This window comes from Anarhichas minor, unplaced genomic scaffold, assembly GCF_050575085.1.
Source record: "Anarhichas minor isolate MPS153535 unplaced genomic scaffold, ASM5057508v1 ptg000010l, whole genome shotgun sequence".
NCBI classification, from domain to species: Eukaryota; Metazoa; Chordata; class Actinopteri; order Perciformes; family Anarhichadidae; genus Anarhichas; species Anarhichas minor.
This window is the reverse complement of record NW_027466456.1, coordinates 17141914-17156212: the sequence shown is the minus strand read 5'-3', so window position 1 is coordinate 17156212 and position 14299 is coordinate 17141914. Positions and strand designations below refer to the sequence as shown.

The following is a 14299-nucleotide window of genomic DNA, read 5'->3' as shown; positions in this document are numbered from 1 at the left end:
TAGTTTTTTTTAAACGTTTAACGTTAGCACGTGCGCTGGTACGCGCACGATACTAATGTTGACTGCTGCTCCGATACTAGCCGACTAGCAAACGTTCAAACACGCTTCCTTCAACAACACACTGGATAACGAGCGATCTCATTTGAAATTTGGTCGCGTTGTTTAATCAGCCAATTACAATCGAGGGCGGCTACCTCTTGTCCAATGGGTAAAGAGAACAGATCGAATCCGTATGAATACACGGTTTTTGACCAATCGCTGTACGACTACGTTTTTAAACTGCCACAAGCCACGCCCATAGCATGAGAGACAAAAATGCGAAGCTGTGTCCCTCTGATATTGTTTTTAGACACTAAAGCCAAAGGACTACTTCTATTCTCTCGCTAAAATTACCACATTCCACCTAAAACCAAAACAATGCTAAGAACAAAACTAAGACATAATTATTCAAAATGTACGTATAGTAGACAGTAGAGCCCATGAGTGGTTTACATAGCTTGCTCCATTTGCCTGTCAAAGCACTCTGTAAACTCTGTTTTTAAAGGTGCTATATAAATAAAGTTATTATTATATTATTATGTATCATTCGGGTTTAACATCATGTGTAACACACATATTAATAATACTTCATTACGTTAGGGAATGTTTTAAAACAAGATGTGTCCACTATCCATAGGATCGAAGCATCTCTGCCGACCGTCTGCTTGTACTTGACGTACAGCTCGCCGTGATCGTATAGTGGTTAGTACTCTGCGTTGTGGCCGCAGCAACCCCGGTTCGAATCCGGGTCACGGCACTCTTTTAGAGAGACCATGTAGCTACATGCTATGACAAAGACGCAGCCTTCCTCTGAAATCAGAAATCAAGGCTTGAAGAATAACATTGTAATGTTCCTCCGAAGATCGCTGAGTTGAACTAACCAACTTTACAAAATACATAGTCAAATATTAGTCTACCAAAAAAGCAGCAGGCCTATATCTTGCCAGATTACAGTTCCCTCTTGAATGTAGGATAGTTGATAACAAGTACCTCAAAGTTGTGGGCTACTTAAGCACAATACTAAAATTAAGGCAACTGCTTGATACTGATAAAATGCTCATCATAGTTCCATCCCTCTGTTTCCCCCCCTAAAGGGTGGAGATCACATTGCTTATAACATGCCCCCCTTGTGACCCTGCAAAAAATTTAAAAAAGCGCTACAAAGGTGCCCTATTGGATGTTCATATGGTTAAGAAAACCTTTTTCTTCTGTCTTTTAATTTGAGCAAATACTATTTTATTCATGGTTTATTTGCACCCTTTTTTGAGGTAACAATCATAGTCAGGCCTTCACCCCAAAGTATTGCTTATGGATACATTAATATTATTCTGCCATTTGCCCAAAAGATCTTTGATTACCTTTATTGTCATCATCAGTGTGACATCCATCAGCAGCTCGGATACAACTCAGCTGAGATATGAGTCACTTCACAAGTTAGGAAAGCTGATTAAAAAATGTGTTACTCTTCATCTTAAAAGAAGAACCAAACATGTGATCTCAGGATTTCTTCCTCTGAGACGTTTTGATAAACTTAATAAAAATAAAGTGTCTTTATGGAAACAGACTGATCCTGGTTCATTCAAGTGATGCTGAATGAATAGAGGAACATGTTCAAGAATAATTTAAGAGATCCATGTTGTAGAAGAAAGCCTTTATTTGTACTCTATTGGTCAGCCTGTAAATGAAGGTGCACAAGAAATAAGAATTTCAGTTCAGTTACAATTCATGTCAAAGCTCACAAATACTTCAGGCAAAGCTTTGCTTTACATGGTTACACTTACATCCAGCTGCCGATCAAGCAATGCAATCTCCTTGTGGATCTTCCTCATTTTCAGCTGGCGGTAAGCAATTTCTGTACGCAAGTACCGCTTGTAAAGCGTCCGCACATCTTCATGGTCAACCTGAAAAAAAAAAAAAGACAAGAAAGCCATTCATAACTTTGATCAGTGTGGTGGTCAGATGCAAACTAAACTCAGACCCCCCCCCCCCCCCTCACAATGTGAGGGTATTAAATGAGAACTCACCTCCCCATCCCCAGCACAGTGAGAGGGGCCAGGCTCCGGCGGATCAGGCTGTGGTCCAGCATTTGCCTAAAGGAATGCATTGATGTAGTCCAAATACCACTCACAAGGAGTGAGTTGGATAAGAGTATTAGTTTCCACAACTTGCTTTTAACACATCACCGGAGAACGCCGACACAGTCTCCTCATCGCCTGGACTGGCCTCCTGTTAGTGAATTAGGAATTATTAGGAACTTTGGAAAATTGTCTTTGGTTTTAAAAGACACACACAATGAACATGTATAGAATCATTACACAATGATGCAGCAATATCAACTTACTTATCAGTGGGCTCCTCTCCTCCGACCAACACTATGGGCGGTGGCTGCAGCAATATGACCGAATGAAGTGCACCTACCTTTGAGATAAGACCTCCCAGTACTGCCCACCTCTCCAGAGGAGCTGCCCCCAGCTATGCCCTCTATTATGGGCCTACCCCTATTGTGCTGGAGTGCCAGCCCCTCAGCAGGAGTCAAATCTGGAGTCTTAGGTCCTCCCCCTGTCTTGACCATATCAGCCCTCTTTTTGTTTGCTAAAATATGAAGGATATGACACCGACAAGCTGTTCAATACATTACCATGGCACATATTGTATTGACTCACCACTCTGAATAATGTTTTTGTGCTTAGTTTTTACTTGCTCCCATGTCCTCTTGATGGCTGCAACTACATGGGGGTTGAAAGCACTCATAATTATATGAAAGTGTTATTAGTATACCATAGCATATCATTATTGGAGAAAATGATTAAGGTGGACTCATGATACTGCTTCAATTGATTGAATTTCTGATTATGAATAATACATACATACTGATCCGCCCATACACAGATTCGCACACACATATTCAAACTCCGAGTTCTAATCTACACATACATGTATATAGACATATATAGGACATGATACATAAGCGCATACAGTACATATATCATCATAAGTCAATTCGTATCAATTAGATAATTTGTGGGCTTGTTTTTATCTATTTATTCTGAAAGAGTTGAGATAATTATTTTCGCTAGCAAGATCTCATTGGATGATGCATTCCATTAAGCCTACTGCCAGCAGGCACATTTAAAGACATATAATCTGATTGATTGGGGTGATGAGGCACTTAAAATGAGCCGATACATTTTCCCAACACTTACGCATTTAACTTGCCCGCGATATTTTGCCATGCTTCTTGTCTAGCCCTCGCAGCAGTGGCGGTGTTAGATTTTGCCGTGATTACGGTCTTGAATTCCTCATAGCGTTCATGATCATCTCCTGCTCGTCAGCGGAGTAAAAATAGGGTCTTTCTTTGAGTTGATTTGCCATTGTACTGTTAGAAAATCATGGTTTCGGTGATCGACGCTTCCCCCTTTTGAAGTAGGACGGGCACGTGCAATTATCCTGATTACTGATAGTCTGGTTCGAATTAACAAGATTGTTTGAGCGCGGATCAGCCTTTGAGAAACCGAGATAGCCTGACTTCAATCATCGGGTTAATTTAAGCTGGCTAATAGGACCTTTGATCGACTTAGTTGAACCACGTACGAGAAACGGGGCCCAGGCTCACATACAACACAAGGAATAATTCTCAGAAAACACAAACAACTACAGCGGCCTGAAGCTTTATTTATTGCAGCATCTGTGACAATGATGTGGCAATGGACGTGTGAAGAGGCAGGGTTTGAAATACTGCAGGGCTGATGAGTTGATTGATTGCAGGTGTGTGGCTTGGAGCAGGTGAAACAGCTTGGCAGCAATCAGGGAGCCGACGGAGAAGATTATGCCAGCAGACACAGAGAGAGAGAGAGGGAGACACGAGACAGTGATCATTGAGTAATGGGATCAACATAGCAAAACATACAGAAAGACTACGTTATATCACTCAAATCACCATCACGTAGTGTGACGCTGCCTCAAGTCAAATGACATGAGTGAAAAATATAACTGACTGAAAAATATAATTTACTGCAAATAGCATAATCACAAGTTGTTATTCTCCATTATGGAAGCCGAGCACTGCCGCACTTACAATTTTTTTTTTTTTTATTCCGTTATCTGGAGATTGTCACTTAATTATGTTGTCATCTCGGGAAAAGGAGCTTTTGTCTCGAGATAATCAACCAGATAATCAGGAGTGCCAAGCCAGCAAGCATTGATGGCGTCTTGACAAATAGCAACTGATTTAAAATGAAAATGTCCGACTGAACATCAATCAAGGTCTAAGAGGAGTACAGATTGGGTTTGTGTCTTTCTGGTGGACATCACATTCAAATCAGTCCCTCCTCATTTAAGGAGATTAGCCGGCTGCAAAAAAGTTAATTATCATAATCAAATCATAATTAGCATTATCCTGAGATTTTGAGGGAAAAAAAATCTGTTTTCTTCTGACAATTGATATGGTTATCTTGAGAAATCAGCCTTTTGTTTTCTTGAGAATCTACATAAATGAACCTGTTATCACAAGAAAACAAGATCATTTTACTTGTGATCTGGAGACAACACTGCGTTAACAGCATTTAAAAAATAATTGCAATCATGGCGTTCTTGGCTTCCGTACTCCCCAAAACAGATTTGCTCCTCATCCTTCTATCCGTATGATTCCTATTTGGGTTCCTCTGTTTTTCCCTGAGTTTTGATGAGCTGCAAACTACCACAGCTGCTCAAGTGAGAGTGAATCTCAAATGGTGTGCTCCTGGAAAAAAACAACGTGTTTTGCTAACAGTTACTTCATTTCGATGTTTGAGCTTCGCTGTGCAGAATGATGAATGTGCAGAGTTAGCAGGCTGTTTTCACATTTAATTGCTGAAGAGGGAAATTTTCTGTTTCTTCTGTAGCCTACTGTAAATCTGAATTCAAGGCGTGTCGGGACGAGCGTGACTTTGTGACATTTTGACACCTTGTTCCAATATGCAGCTTGTGCAAGTGTGATATGGAAAGTTAAAACCTTCACTTTTGAGTGTGAGTTATACTAACATCAGTTTAACTTTTTTAATTAACTATTGCAGAATTATATATTCTAGATTGTTTTAACATTTCACAAGGTAATTGGCTTTATTCTTCTTTCTTTTTGTTTTTATGTTTTGAAACATATTAGGAGGGATTTTAAAACAGAAAGCTAGATTAATGGTTTTAGTATCTGTTTGCAGACATTAGCATAACTACAGCAGTGGCTTGAGTCAAACCTCCCAGTATCTATCCATTTGGAAATGTCTCTAACCTCCACTGTCTTTTTGTCTGACCCCCCACCATTTCTGCCTTTAAATGATGAGTATAATCCCCACAAAAGGCCTTTAAAGATATGCTAATGTTAATTCCGCGCGCGCGTGTGTGCGTGTTCGCGCGCGCACGCCAGTAAATAAAATAGAGTTGACTACATTGCTGACACTGCTACTGTTTAAGAAAGTTAGTTGCAAGAACAGAAAAGTTGTCTCAACAGGTAAACGCTTGCATATTTGACGACCTTAAATTTGTTTGTTTTTTAAAAGCACATACAGTAAATAGCGTATTTGTGCCGCCTGCCTTCATTGTTGCCGTAGACTGTAAAAGGATTATCTTCACTTCGAGGCTGATCACGTGGCTCGTGCGTCGACCAATCCCGTTGCCCCATGGACACGGCTCGTAATTTTGAACAGACGGTGAGCAGCCAGGCAGAGCCGCGTATCATCAATGCTGCCATTCATAATCCGGGGCAGCAAAACATCGGTTAAATACATCCTCCTCCGAGTAATGGATATTTGCACCTCTCACATCGGATGAAGGGAACACTTTAGCGCTGTCTTTGTTGTGATGGATATGAGTTCTCGTGTTATCTCCCCCGGACCCTACCGGGCCACTAAACTGGTAAGTGTTAACGTAGGTTGATAAAGTTGTGAGCTAGCTAACGTTAACGAGGGCTAACTGCTGGCTAATTCATGCGAGAACGTATCTTCAACAGCAACGCTATAACTGTGAGCCGTCTTTAAAGTAACATTACACTTTCTCGCGGGGTTAGATGATATGATACAAGAGTGTTTATCATGGTTACGTCCTGCTAACTAACATTCATTCAGCGAAGTTAGCGTTACATGGTTCACTTCTCCAATACTTTGCTGCATAAAACCATTTTTTGACTGTCGTGCTTGTAACGTCACCAAGTTTCCTGAACTCGCCAACCGAGTCATGTTTTAGTCTTAAAAAAAACACGAAATATTTACCATTCAGAAGGTGCCGAAATAGCTTTATTCGTCGTTATCAAACATATTTTTACTTAATATTCTCTATATCACCTCAATTAAAAACGAAGCTAATAAAACATAGCAGTCCAGCCTCCTGACAGTGAATTACAGTTACCCTCTCTCTATGTAAGAAGCTTTAACTTGTTTTGACACACCTTCAACTCATAGAAGTGAGCCAGCTGATGCTGCATACTGCATCATGTAATATGATCACACAGCTCTGATATGTCTTCCAGGGCTGTAACTGAACAAGATGTTCACTGTCCATCAATCCTTTACTCTTTTATTGAAATGTCAGAAGATAATGGAAGTTTGAAAACAAGGTCATGTCTTCGATTTGCTTGTTTTTAATCTGACAATCAGGTTGACAAACCAAAGAAATTCAGCTTCACGGGCTTCCAAAGTGGTAAATAGTCGTAATAAATGCGTCCTTTATTCTACAAGCGTCGCTGGAGTCGTGATCCTTTGTCTCAGCGCTGTGCTCAGACAAGGACATGATTCAGGAATGTCCCTCAGGACTCATAGTCTGACCTTTCAAATTAAACTGGCTAGTGACCTAACTTCTGCTGTACATGAACCAGTTGCTCTCATCCTCTGTTTCAGTGGAATGAGGTGACTCGGTTGTTCCGGGCTGGTATGCCTCTAAGGAAACACCGGCAGAACTTCCGGCACTACGCCTCCTGCTTCACCGCCTCTGCCGCCGTGGAGTGGATGCACCAGCTGCTGCGTAGCAACAGCAATTTCGGCCCCGATGTCACCCGGCAGCAGACGGTGCAGCTCCTGAAGAAGTTCCTGAAAAACCATGTGATCGAAGATGTGAAGGGTCGCTGGGGCGCGGAGGATCTGGAGGACAACAACGTGCTGTACAGGTAGGCAGCGCTTTTGGAGAAACCTGCTTTGTAATCATTTTTTTTTTTTAAAGGCACACAGAACTACACACTCTTGTCCTCTCTGCCCCCCAGATTCCCCTCCATGTCCCCCCTGAAGCCCATTCCATGTCCCGCTTCAGGCTCGGCCCCCGGCTCCATTAAGAAGAGGCCTTCGTTCAGGGACAAGGACAGTTTCTTCAGGTTCAGACACATCAAGAAGCAGCAGGAGAAAGAGGCCCGCGTGAGTTAGACCGGACATAGATTATTGAATCTGTGCAGGGCTCATCACCAACGTTTAAAAAGTAGTGCCAGGCTGGCAGCCAGGCATCAGTTTACAGTTGTCGTTATAAAGGTCTAAATAGTTTGGTTCATGCTCTGTTTGTGGCTTCCAGGAAAACGTAGACCCGGCCCTTGAAGCCAGAGGAGAGAATCCTCCAGCTGGAGAGCAGCAGGTGCCCAGACGAGAGCTAACGGTGGAGGATGAACAGGAGATCTGGAGAGACATCACCCTGACCCAGTACGAACCCTTCACTTTTTAAAGACACACAGACCTTACAAGTTTGTCACACAGTGGAAGCACACGTTTCCTTTTTATAGAATACATTGGGAGAAAAAAGTTGTTGCGCGAGACCAAAGCAAAGGTTGATGTCTAGTAATCGGCGAGGAGGATTTTATTTGTGTCACTAAACCTTGCGTGTTGTGTTCCAGCCTGCAGAGGATTCTGGGCGTCTCATCTCTTGATGAGGTTTTAGACCAACGTCATGTAAACCCACAGAACATCATCCATAATATGACCAAAGTCAACAAGCACGGAGTGGTCACGCTGGACGACAAAACCAGTAGGTTTATATAGCGAGAAAAACACGTTTCCATCACCAGAAAGCATAAAAATCATCATTTATATAACCTGTTAATCATCTCTCCAGACGACCTCCCACACTGGGTTTTGTCTGCCATGAAGAGCCTGGCCAACTGTGAGTTTTACATATTTTTTTGATTTTCCACACCTACATCTTGACATTTAAATGCCATCACAGCATTACTTTATGGACTGCATATTCTCAGGAATCTCAGTGAACAATCAGTCAAATTATTTTAATGTTTAGAATTCTATGTAAAGTTAGACAATGTAAACTCCTACATAGGTCTGTGTTGGGATTTTGTATGTAATTTGAAGTGTATCCTTCCCTCTCATAGCTGCGTTGACCTGCTGTCTGTTTCTAGGGCCGAAGTACGACAGCGCACAGCCGTCCTACCCTGGCTTCGAGAGAGACGTCTTCAAAACGGTGTCTGATTACTTCTACAGCCTTCCGCAGCCCGTACTCACGTACGAACTGTATGAACTGTTTATCAACGTCCTGGGTGAGCACGTTGGACCAATTTTCAGTGGGCTTTTATTTCTGATCCTGGAACAGCAGTTAAACGGAAGTGCTTTTAATGAAGGGGTTTAGTTCTAAAGGAGGCTTGCTGTGTTACAGGGAAATAACTGACCCTTTAACGGTGTCTTTTGACTGCTAACTGAGGTTTTGGTTGTTGTCACTTCTGTTTGTTGTGTCCTAACAGCATCATGAGCAGCTGTACTCTGTGTCCATGCCCGTTATGTGTCGTCTCTGATCAGCTGATGGTTGTCTGTGTGTACAGTAAACGTTTGAAATAACTAAACCCCTCTCCCTCTCCTCTTCACCGTCTGCTTGCATTGACGCTCTGCCTGACCCTGCTCGTCTCTTCTCCTTTTCTGTGCATCCGCTCTCAGTGTTTTGCGGCTACGTTCCGGCACCCGCGACGCACCAACGCGGGAAACGCAAGAAGCCCGACCTCCCCTCGGCACCCCCTCCAGCCAAGACCTCTTTCCGCTCCACAGAGTGTCTGCTGCTGTCGCTGCTCAGGCATGGGACGTGCGACGAGGCCGAGTCGCCGATGACCGAGGTGCTCGGTGGGACGCTGCAGTCGCGGCTGGCGGCGCTGAAAGGAGGCGTTGCCAGCGGGGGCAACGGACAGCTAGGAGGCAGCTGCACCAGTCTGAGCACGGTTGGTTTCGCGAGGCCTCAAACCAAGAGTTGCTCGCTGGAAACTGTCCTGGATGACTTCGCCCCTCTCACCAGGCAACGGCTGTTCCTGTCCAATGACAGCCTGGCATCCTGTGCCTATAGCAACACCAACCACGATGACAGCACTGCTTGTGAGAATGCTCCAGCAGGTACAATCAGAACCAGACTTTCGGTAGCAGGCCCGTCGGCGGCACACCGGCGGCGCTCATCTCGGCCTCGCAGCGCAGGCAGCTGTCTGGACATTGTTGTAGAAACCAGGGAGGAAGACATCAACGAGTCCAAGTTGCCGGGTCGAGCAACCAGCTGCCTCAACGTGAACACTCCCGCGGACCATCATCTCTCCTCGGCTTCACGTCCTCCCTCGTTGTATCCCCATCTTCCCTCCTTTTCCTCCTATCATCTTTTTTCCTCATCTGCTTCGGCCATAGCCCGAGGGTCTCGTGCTACTGCGGGACCCAGACCCGCCTCCAGCACCTCCGATCTTTGGACGCTCCCCCCGCCCGCTGTTGTCCGCCGCTGCATCAGCTCGCTGGACGTGTCGAAGCCGCCTCGACCCATTTCACTGTTCAAACCGCCTGTCTGTGTGCCCACCAGCATCTCCCAGCACCCCCAACCCAAACCCGAGCACAGTAAGACCCCTCTCTCCTCTCTACCTGTCTGCTTGTCTGTTGTTGTCTAATCAAACTAACATCTAACCACTGCTGGTATGCGAGGGTTTGAACTCATAAATACGACTCCTGTTGAACTCAAAAGGTGAGATCTGAGTTGAGAGAGGTGCAGACTATGATTTCACTTTTTGGGGGTCTGTTGTTTAACATTTCTACGGTTCCAGTTAACAAAGAAAGCACTGGCTCTAGGTGCATATTTCACAGGAGTGCACAAGCTTTTAAATAGCAGATTACAATACAACATTCTTTTGTTTTTATATCTTACCTGACTCATCTGTAGTTGATTAATTCCGTCATCCATTCATTTGTCTCATCTATTGAATATGATGTAGCAGTGATGGATGAATCACAAAGAGTGATTCTACCGCTGTCTCTGCTGATTGCACTCCAGACCTCACCTGTCTCTATCATCATCGTGTGTGTGTGTGTGTGTGTGTGTGTGTGTGTGTGTGTAGGCCTTCTTCAGTCTCACTGTGAGCGCGTGGCCATCGAGGCCCTGCAGCTCTGCACCCTCCTCCTCCCCCCCACCTCCCGCAGGAAGTTGCAGCTCCTCATGAGGATGATGTCGCGCATCAGCGAGAACGTAGACATGCCCCGCCTCCACCCGGCCATCGGCACCAGAACACTGGTGAGGCACAAAACGGACGGGGCGATCTTTTTCTTTTCAGCTCAAGACCTTCACATGTTTCCCATATTACACCAATTCCCTTCCTGTCTCTTTATCTCCTTGTCGTGGTTCTCATTCCAGATGGTTCACACGTTTTCGGGCTGTGTCCTGGGCAGCGCAGTGGAGTGCGATCTGGACGAGCTGTTGGCTACCAGGCTGGTTTCATTCATATTGGACCATCAACAAAGCATCCTCTCTGTCCCAGAGTACCTGCTCAGTGCCATCAGCGACCATATACAGTACCTGCGCGATGTACAGGTACTCTCATAAACTGTCACAGCATATGCACCCTGAAACCACATAGAAAACCACATCCACAAATATATTGTTAGTTGTACATGCACAGGATTAAAACGGAGACGGCTATCTTGTCGGCTAATTTTGGCTTCATCTGCTTTGATACAGCACATCAGAGACATACAGATGTTTGTTTTTTTTCTCTCTTTCTCCCGGCCCCAGGTCCCGATCGATGGCGTTTCCAACGTCGATGGCGGCGATCCGATGTGCGTTCCGATGCCCATCTACGCGTTCTGCCGTCAGATTAGTGGCGCCGAGTTTGAACAGCAAAAGCTGGCATCTTCCCAGAAGGCCATGGAGGAGCTGCTGGAGATGCTGCTGACCGACCAGAACATGAGTGAGAAGGACCGCCACAAGAAACTGAAGCAGGTAACAAAACCAGAGTAACAGAAACGCAATGCAACTGTCCCAACAAGGCAAGTTTATTTGTATAGCACATTTCAACAACAAGGTAATTCAAAGTGCTTCACTTAAAAGCATCAAAACATAAGGCGAAAAGGAGAAGAAAAAAAACAAGCAGTTCTCCTGAAGCATACTAGCAGCTTAACTTAGAAAGTCAATCCCTCAGTCATGAGTTTTATTGTCTTTGCTAAAGTTTCAGAAGCAGTACCCGGACATCTACAGCCGTCGGCTCCCCTCCTCAGACAGGGAAAACAAGACCGACAAGCCAAAGATTAAACCTCCACTCTTCAACATCAGGAAGACCAAAGTGTTCAGCATCAGGAACTGAGCTAACCATACAGGTTGTCCACCACTACAGAAGCCACAGTCATTCTCACTGCACTGAAGCTGCACTGATACCAAGAGAGACAGAAAATCCACCGATCTTTGCAGCCATGAACTCTTTCTTGTTGCGTTGGGAGTGAATTCCTGTTGTGTCTCATTTATGTCATGATGTGAGAGTTAATGCAGACTGGAAGTGTGCGCGTGCGCGTGTTAAGACAAAGGCAGGTAGACACAGTTGCTTCCTGGAGCCGTTCACATTGATTACTGTTTTCAAATCTAACCTTTTTAGTGAAGCAGGTTTTTGTTGAGTAACATCTGTGTTTTCTTTTCCCATCGCCGACCTTCTCTATCCTAGCTGATACTGACCTGTGTGTGTGGGAACCAGTGCGAACAAGCCTGATTGCAGGCTTGCATTTTGGGAGACAAATGTGTCATTTTTAGGATCACCGGTCCATATGTGAATAATTAGATCTAGTTTCCTTCATTCATTTGCCTGATGGCATTGGGAGCAGTGATGGAAAGGTATTTCCTTGAGGTGTCTCTTGTTTTTTATAAATATATATTCTAGAATCTCGAGTTTTCTTTGAAACAAACTAGTGACGCTGAACCTTTTTCTCAAAAATTCCATTCTTGTCATTTAGTTGCTTTTTTGTGTGGTGTGCTTTTAAAGGACTTTTACGTTAGTGTTTGAGTTTATTTAGATTTTCAGTATCTCAGATTTTTCAGACATAACTCAGTTCAATTTAAATGGAGCTTGTCCTTCCCAGTTTCTGTTTGTGTGTCTCATCTTGAACCCATCTCCGCTTAGGTTATTGGATACATAAATATCTCTGCACTGGATGTAGGCGTTGTAAATTGCCAGTAAGCGTATGCCAATAATAACAGTAGTTAATTTATACGTATTTAATGCTTATTCGCCTCCCTACAGAAGGTTTCACCAGACACCCGTCATATTTTGAGTAAATTGTTGCTGATGCTTATAAATACAACCTCATGAATCATTTGAAGGCAGTGAAGCGGCTATTTGCTGAACCTATTGCCTCTAATGAAAGAAGCTGGTGTCCATCATTCCCCTGATGGGTGCCAACAGGTAGTTAGTAGACAGAAGTGCAATACACAACCCATATTATTAGTGTCTAAGTGTCTGAAGGAACAGGTTTGACTTAGAATTGAATTTTTTTTTATGGGTCTTATATGAAGTATTCGTTCTTCCCGTGTGTGTGTGTGTGTGTGTGTGTGTGTGTCCCCCCATATGTGCACTCATCAGCAGTGTTTTTTTGGCTTTCCCATAGAGGTGCTATGTCGTACTCCCACACAGTTCTACTCTTCCTCTCCATTGTTTACTATGCAAAGTCCTGGGAAATAAATCTGTTCAGCCGTTCTATTTATATGCCGTTGTCCGGTTTGTGTGAAGTGATGTGCCATAAATACTCTGCACATACTGTATACTACACCAGGTACTAAACTTGTGACTAGTATTTGGTGTTTCTCCATTTTATTTACCATTAAATGCAGTTAAATCAAATGATCTAAACTGCTTATTCACCCAAAATGTCCCACTAATCTGTCTATTACACTTTGAAAGATGCTTTTTTTTTTTTAAAGTCTAGTAGGTCTGCAGAATTAAATGGATGTTTAATGTTTGTTTTCATTGATTTTATTCATTCGGTTTATCTTTTACTTTCTGTCAGCATCAGTCGGGCCTTTTTTTTTATTCATGTTTTTACAAATCAAGTGTTCATGACTGAGCTGAACTGATCCGAGTACCAAGTACTGCAGATTTGACCTCGAGACAACGCTAGGTGGAAAGTTAAGTGGATCATCAAAGTTAGAACAGTTGATCCAGAGGGGAACGGTAAAGTCATACCCAAATGTCACGGCAGTACACCGAATAGTTCATATGACATTCCACTCAAAACCACAAATGTCGACCTCGGGGGATTGCCAAAAGCTTTCACTTTCAATCCTCTCAGGAACATGACTGACTGTACAAATGACAACCCACACAATAGTTTTACTTTGTTCAGTTGTTTATTTACAGGCATCAGTTTGTTAACCTGCATTCAGCAGCAACACACAAACACGAGAAGACAGATTGCTGCTCCTTTTCAACCTTTACTAATGCATTCATTCAGTTGAATTCATCCTTCTATTCAACTGTAATTTATCAAAAGATGACAGATGACTAAAGAATTGGACATGGCCAATCATTCACTCTCTCTCCCTCCCAGAGAGAAAACTCTGCTGCTCTGTCTCCTCCTCCAGAGCGCCAGTTAAAATAGTTTTGAGTGTTTATCGAGGCGGTCTGGAACAAATTAGACAGGATTCCTCTACATGTAAATCCACGTACAAACAGCGACCCCAGCGCACTGCTTTTTAAAAGCTGACTTTATGAGTTTGACCCACATCATCTACCCGTTTGTGAGTGTTTGTGTTCCCAGGTTGACAAAGACCTGGATTCGGGGGCCCAGGGAACATTCTGCATGAGGCCGATGGCCGGACGTCTGAAAGGAGAGGAGACAAAGCTAGCTTGTTCAGCTCTTGGTAAAAGACTGGAGGAGGAGGAGGAGGAGGAGGGGGAAGAGTAGAGGAGGAAGAGAAGGGGAGCAAAAGGCATGAAACGGGAGGGGACGGCGGTGCAGAGGAAAAGAGGATGGATTGGGGGGGAGAGAAGGGGGTAGATGAGAGGTAAAAAGGGGGAGGGGGCCCAATTTCCATCCCTCAC

At 43.9% G+C, this 14299-nt stretch overlaps 1 protein-coding gene and 1 non-coding gene across 2 annotated transcripts; both read left to right on the top strand.

The window, feature by feature from the left end:
• The first annotated feature begins 724 nt into the window (after positions 1-724).
• trnah-gug (transfer RNA histidin (anticodon GUG)) lies at positions 725-796 on the top strand. Its single transcript has one exon. It is a non-coding gene; the product is annotated as a tRNA-His (tRNA).
• A 4956-nt stretch (positions 797-5752) lies between these two features.
• LOC142947040 (DEP domain-containing protein 1A-like) lies at positions 5753-13524 on the top strand. The gene is made up of 12 exons (XM_076088685.1): positions 5753-5925; positions 6903-7168; positions 7262-7409; positions 7561-7685; positions 7877-8007; positions 8095-8142; positions 8393-8530; positions 8922-9845; positions 10340-10512; positions 10633-10809; positions 11011-11217; positions 11444-13524. Exons 1-12 carry the CDS (start codon positions 5872-5874, stop codon positions 11576-11578), a joined length of 2526 nt encoding a protein of 841 aa, XP_075944800.1. The 5' UTR covers positions 5753-5871; the 3' UTR covers positions 11579-13524.
• Positions 13525-14299: the final 775 nt, after the last annotated feature.

Excerpts from the sequence above, each read along its gene's own strand:
- LOC142947040 (XM_076088685.1), top strand. The coding sequence starts at position 5,872 with ATGGATATGAGTTCTCGTGTTATCTCCCCCGGACCCTACCGGGCCACT. Across the intron at positions 7,410-7,560 it reads AGCAGGAGAAAGAGGCCCGC|GAAAACGTAGACCCGGCCCT; the intron begins GTGAGTTAGACC and ends TGTGGCTTCCAG. Across the intron at positions 8,008-8,094 it reads CACGCTGGACGACAAAACCA|ACGACCTCCCACACTGGGTT; the intron begins GTAGGTTTATAT and ends TCATCTCTCCAG.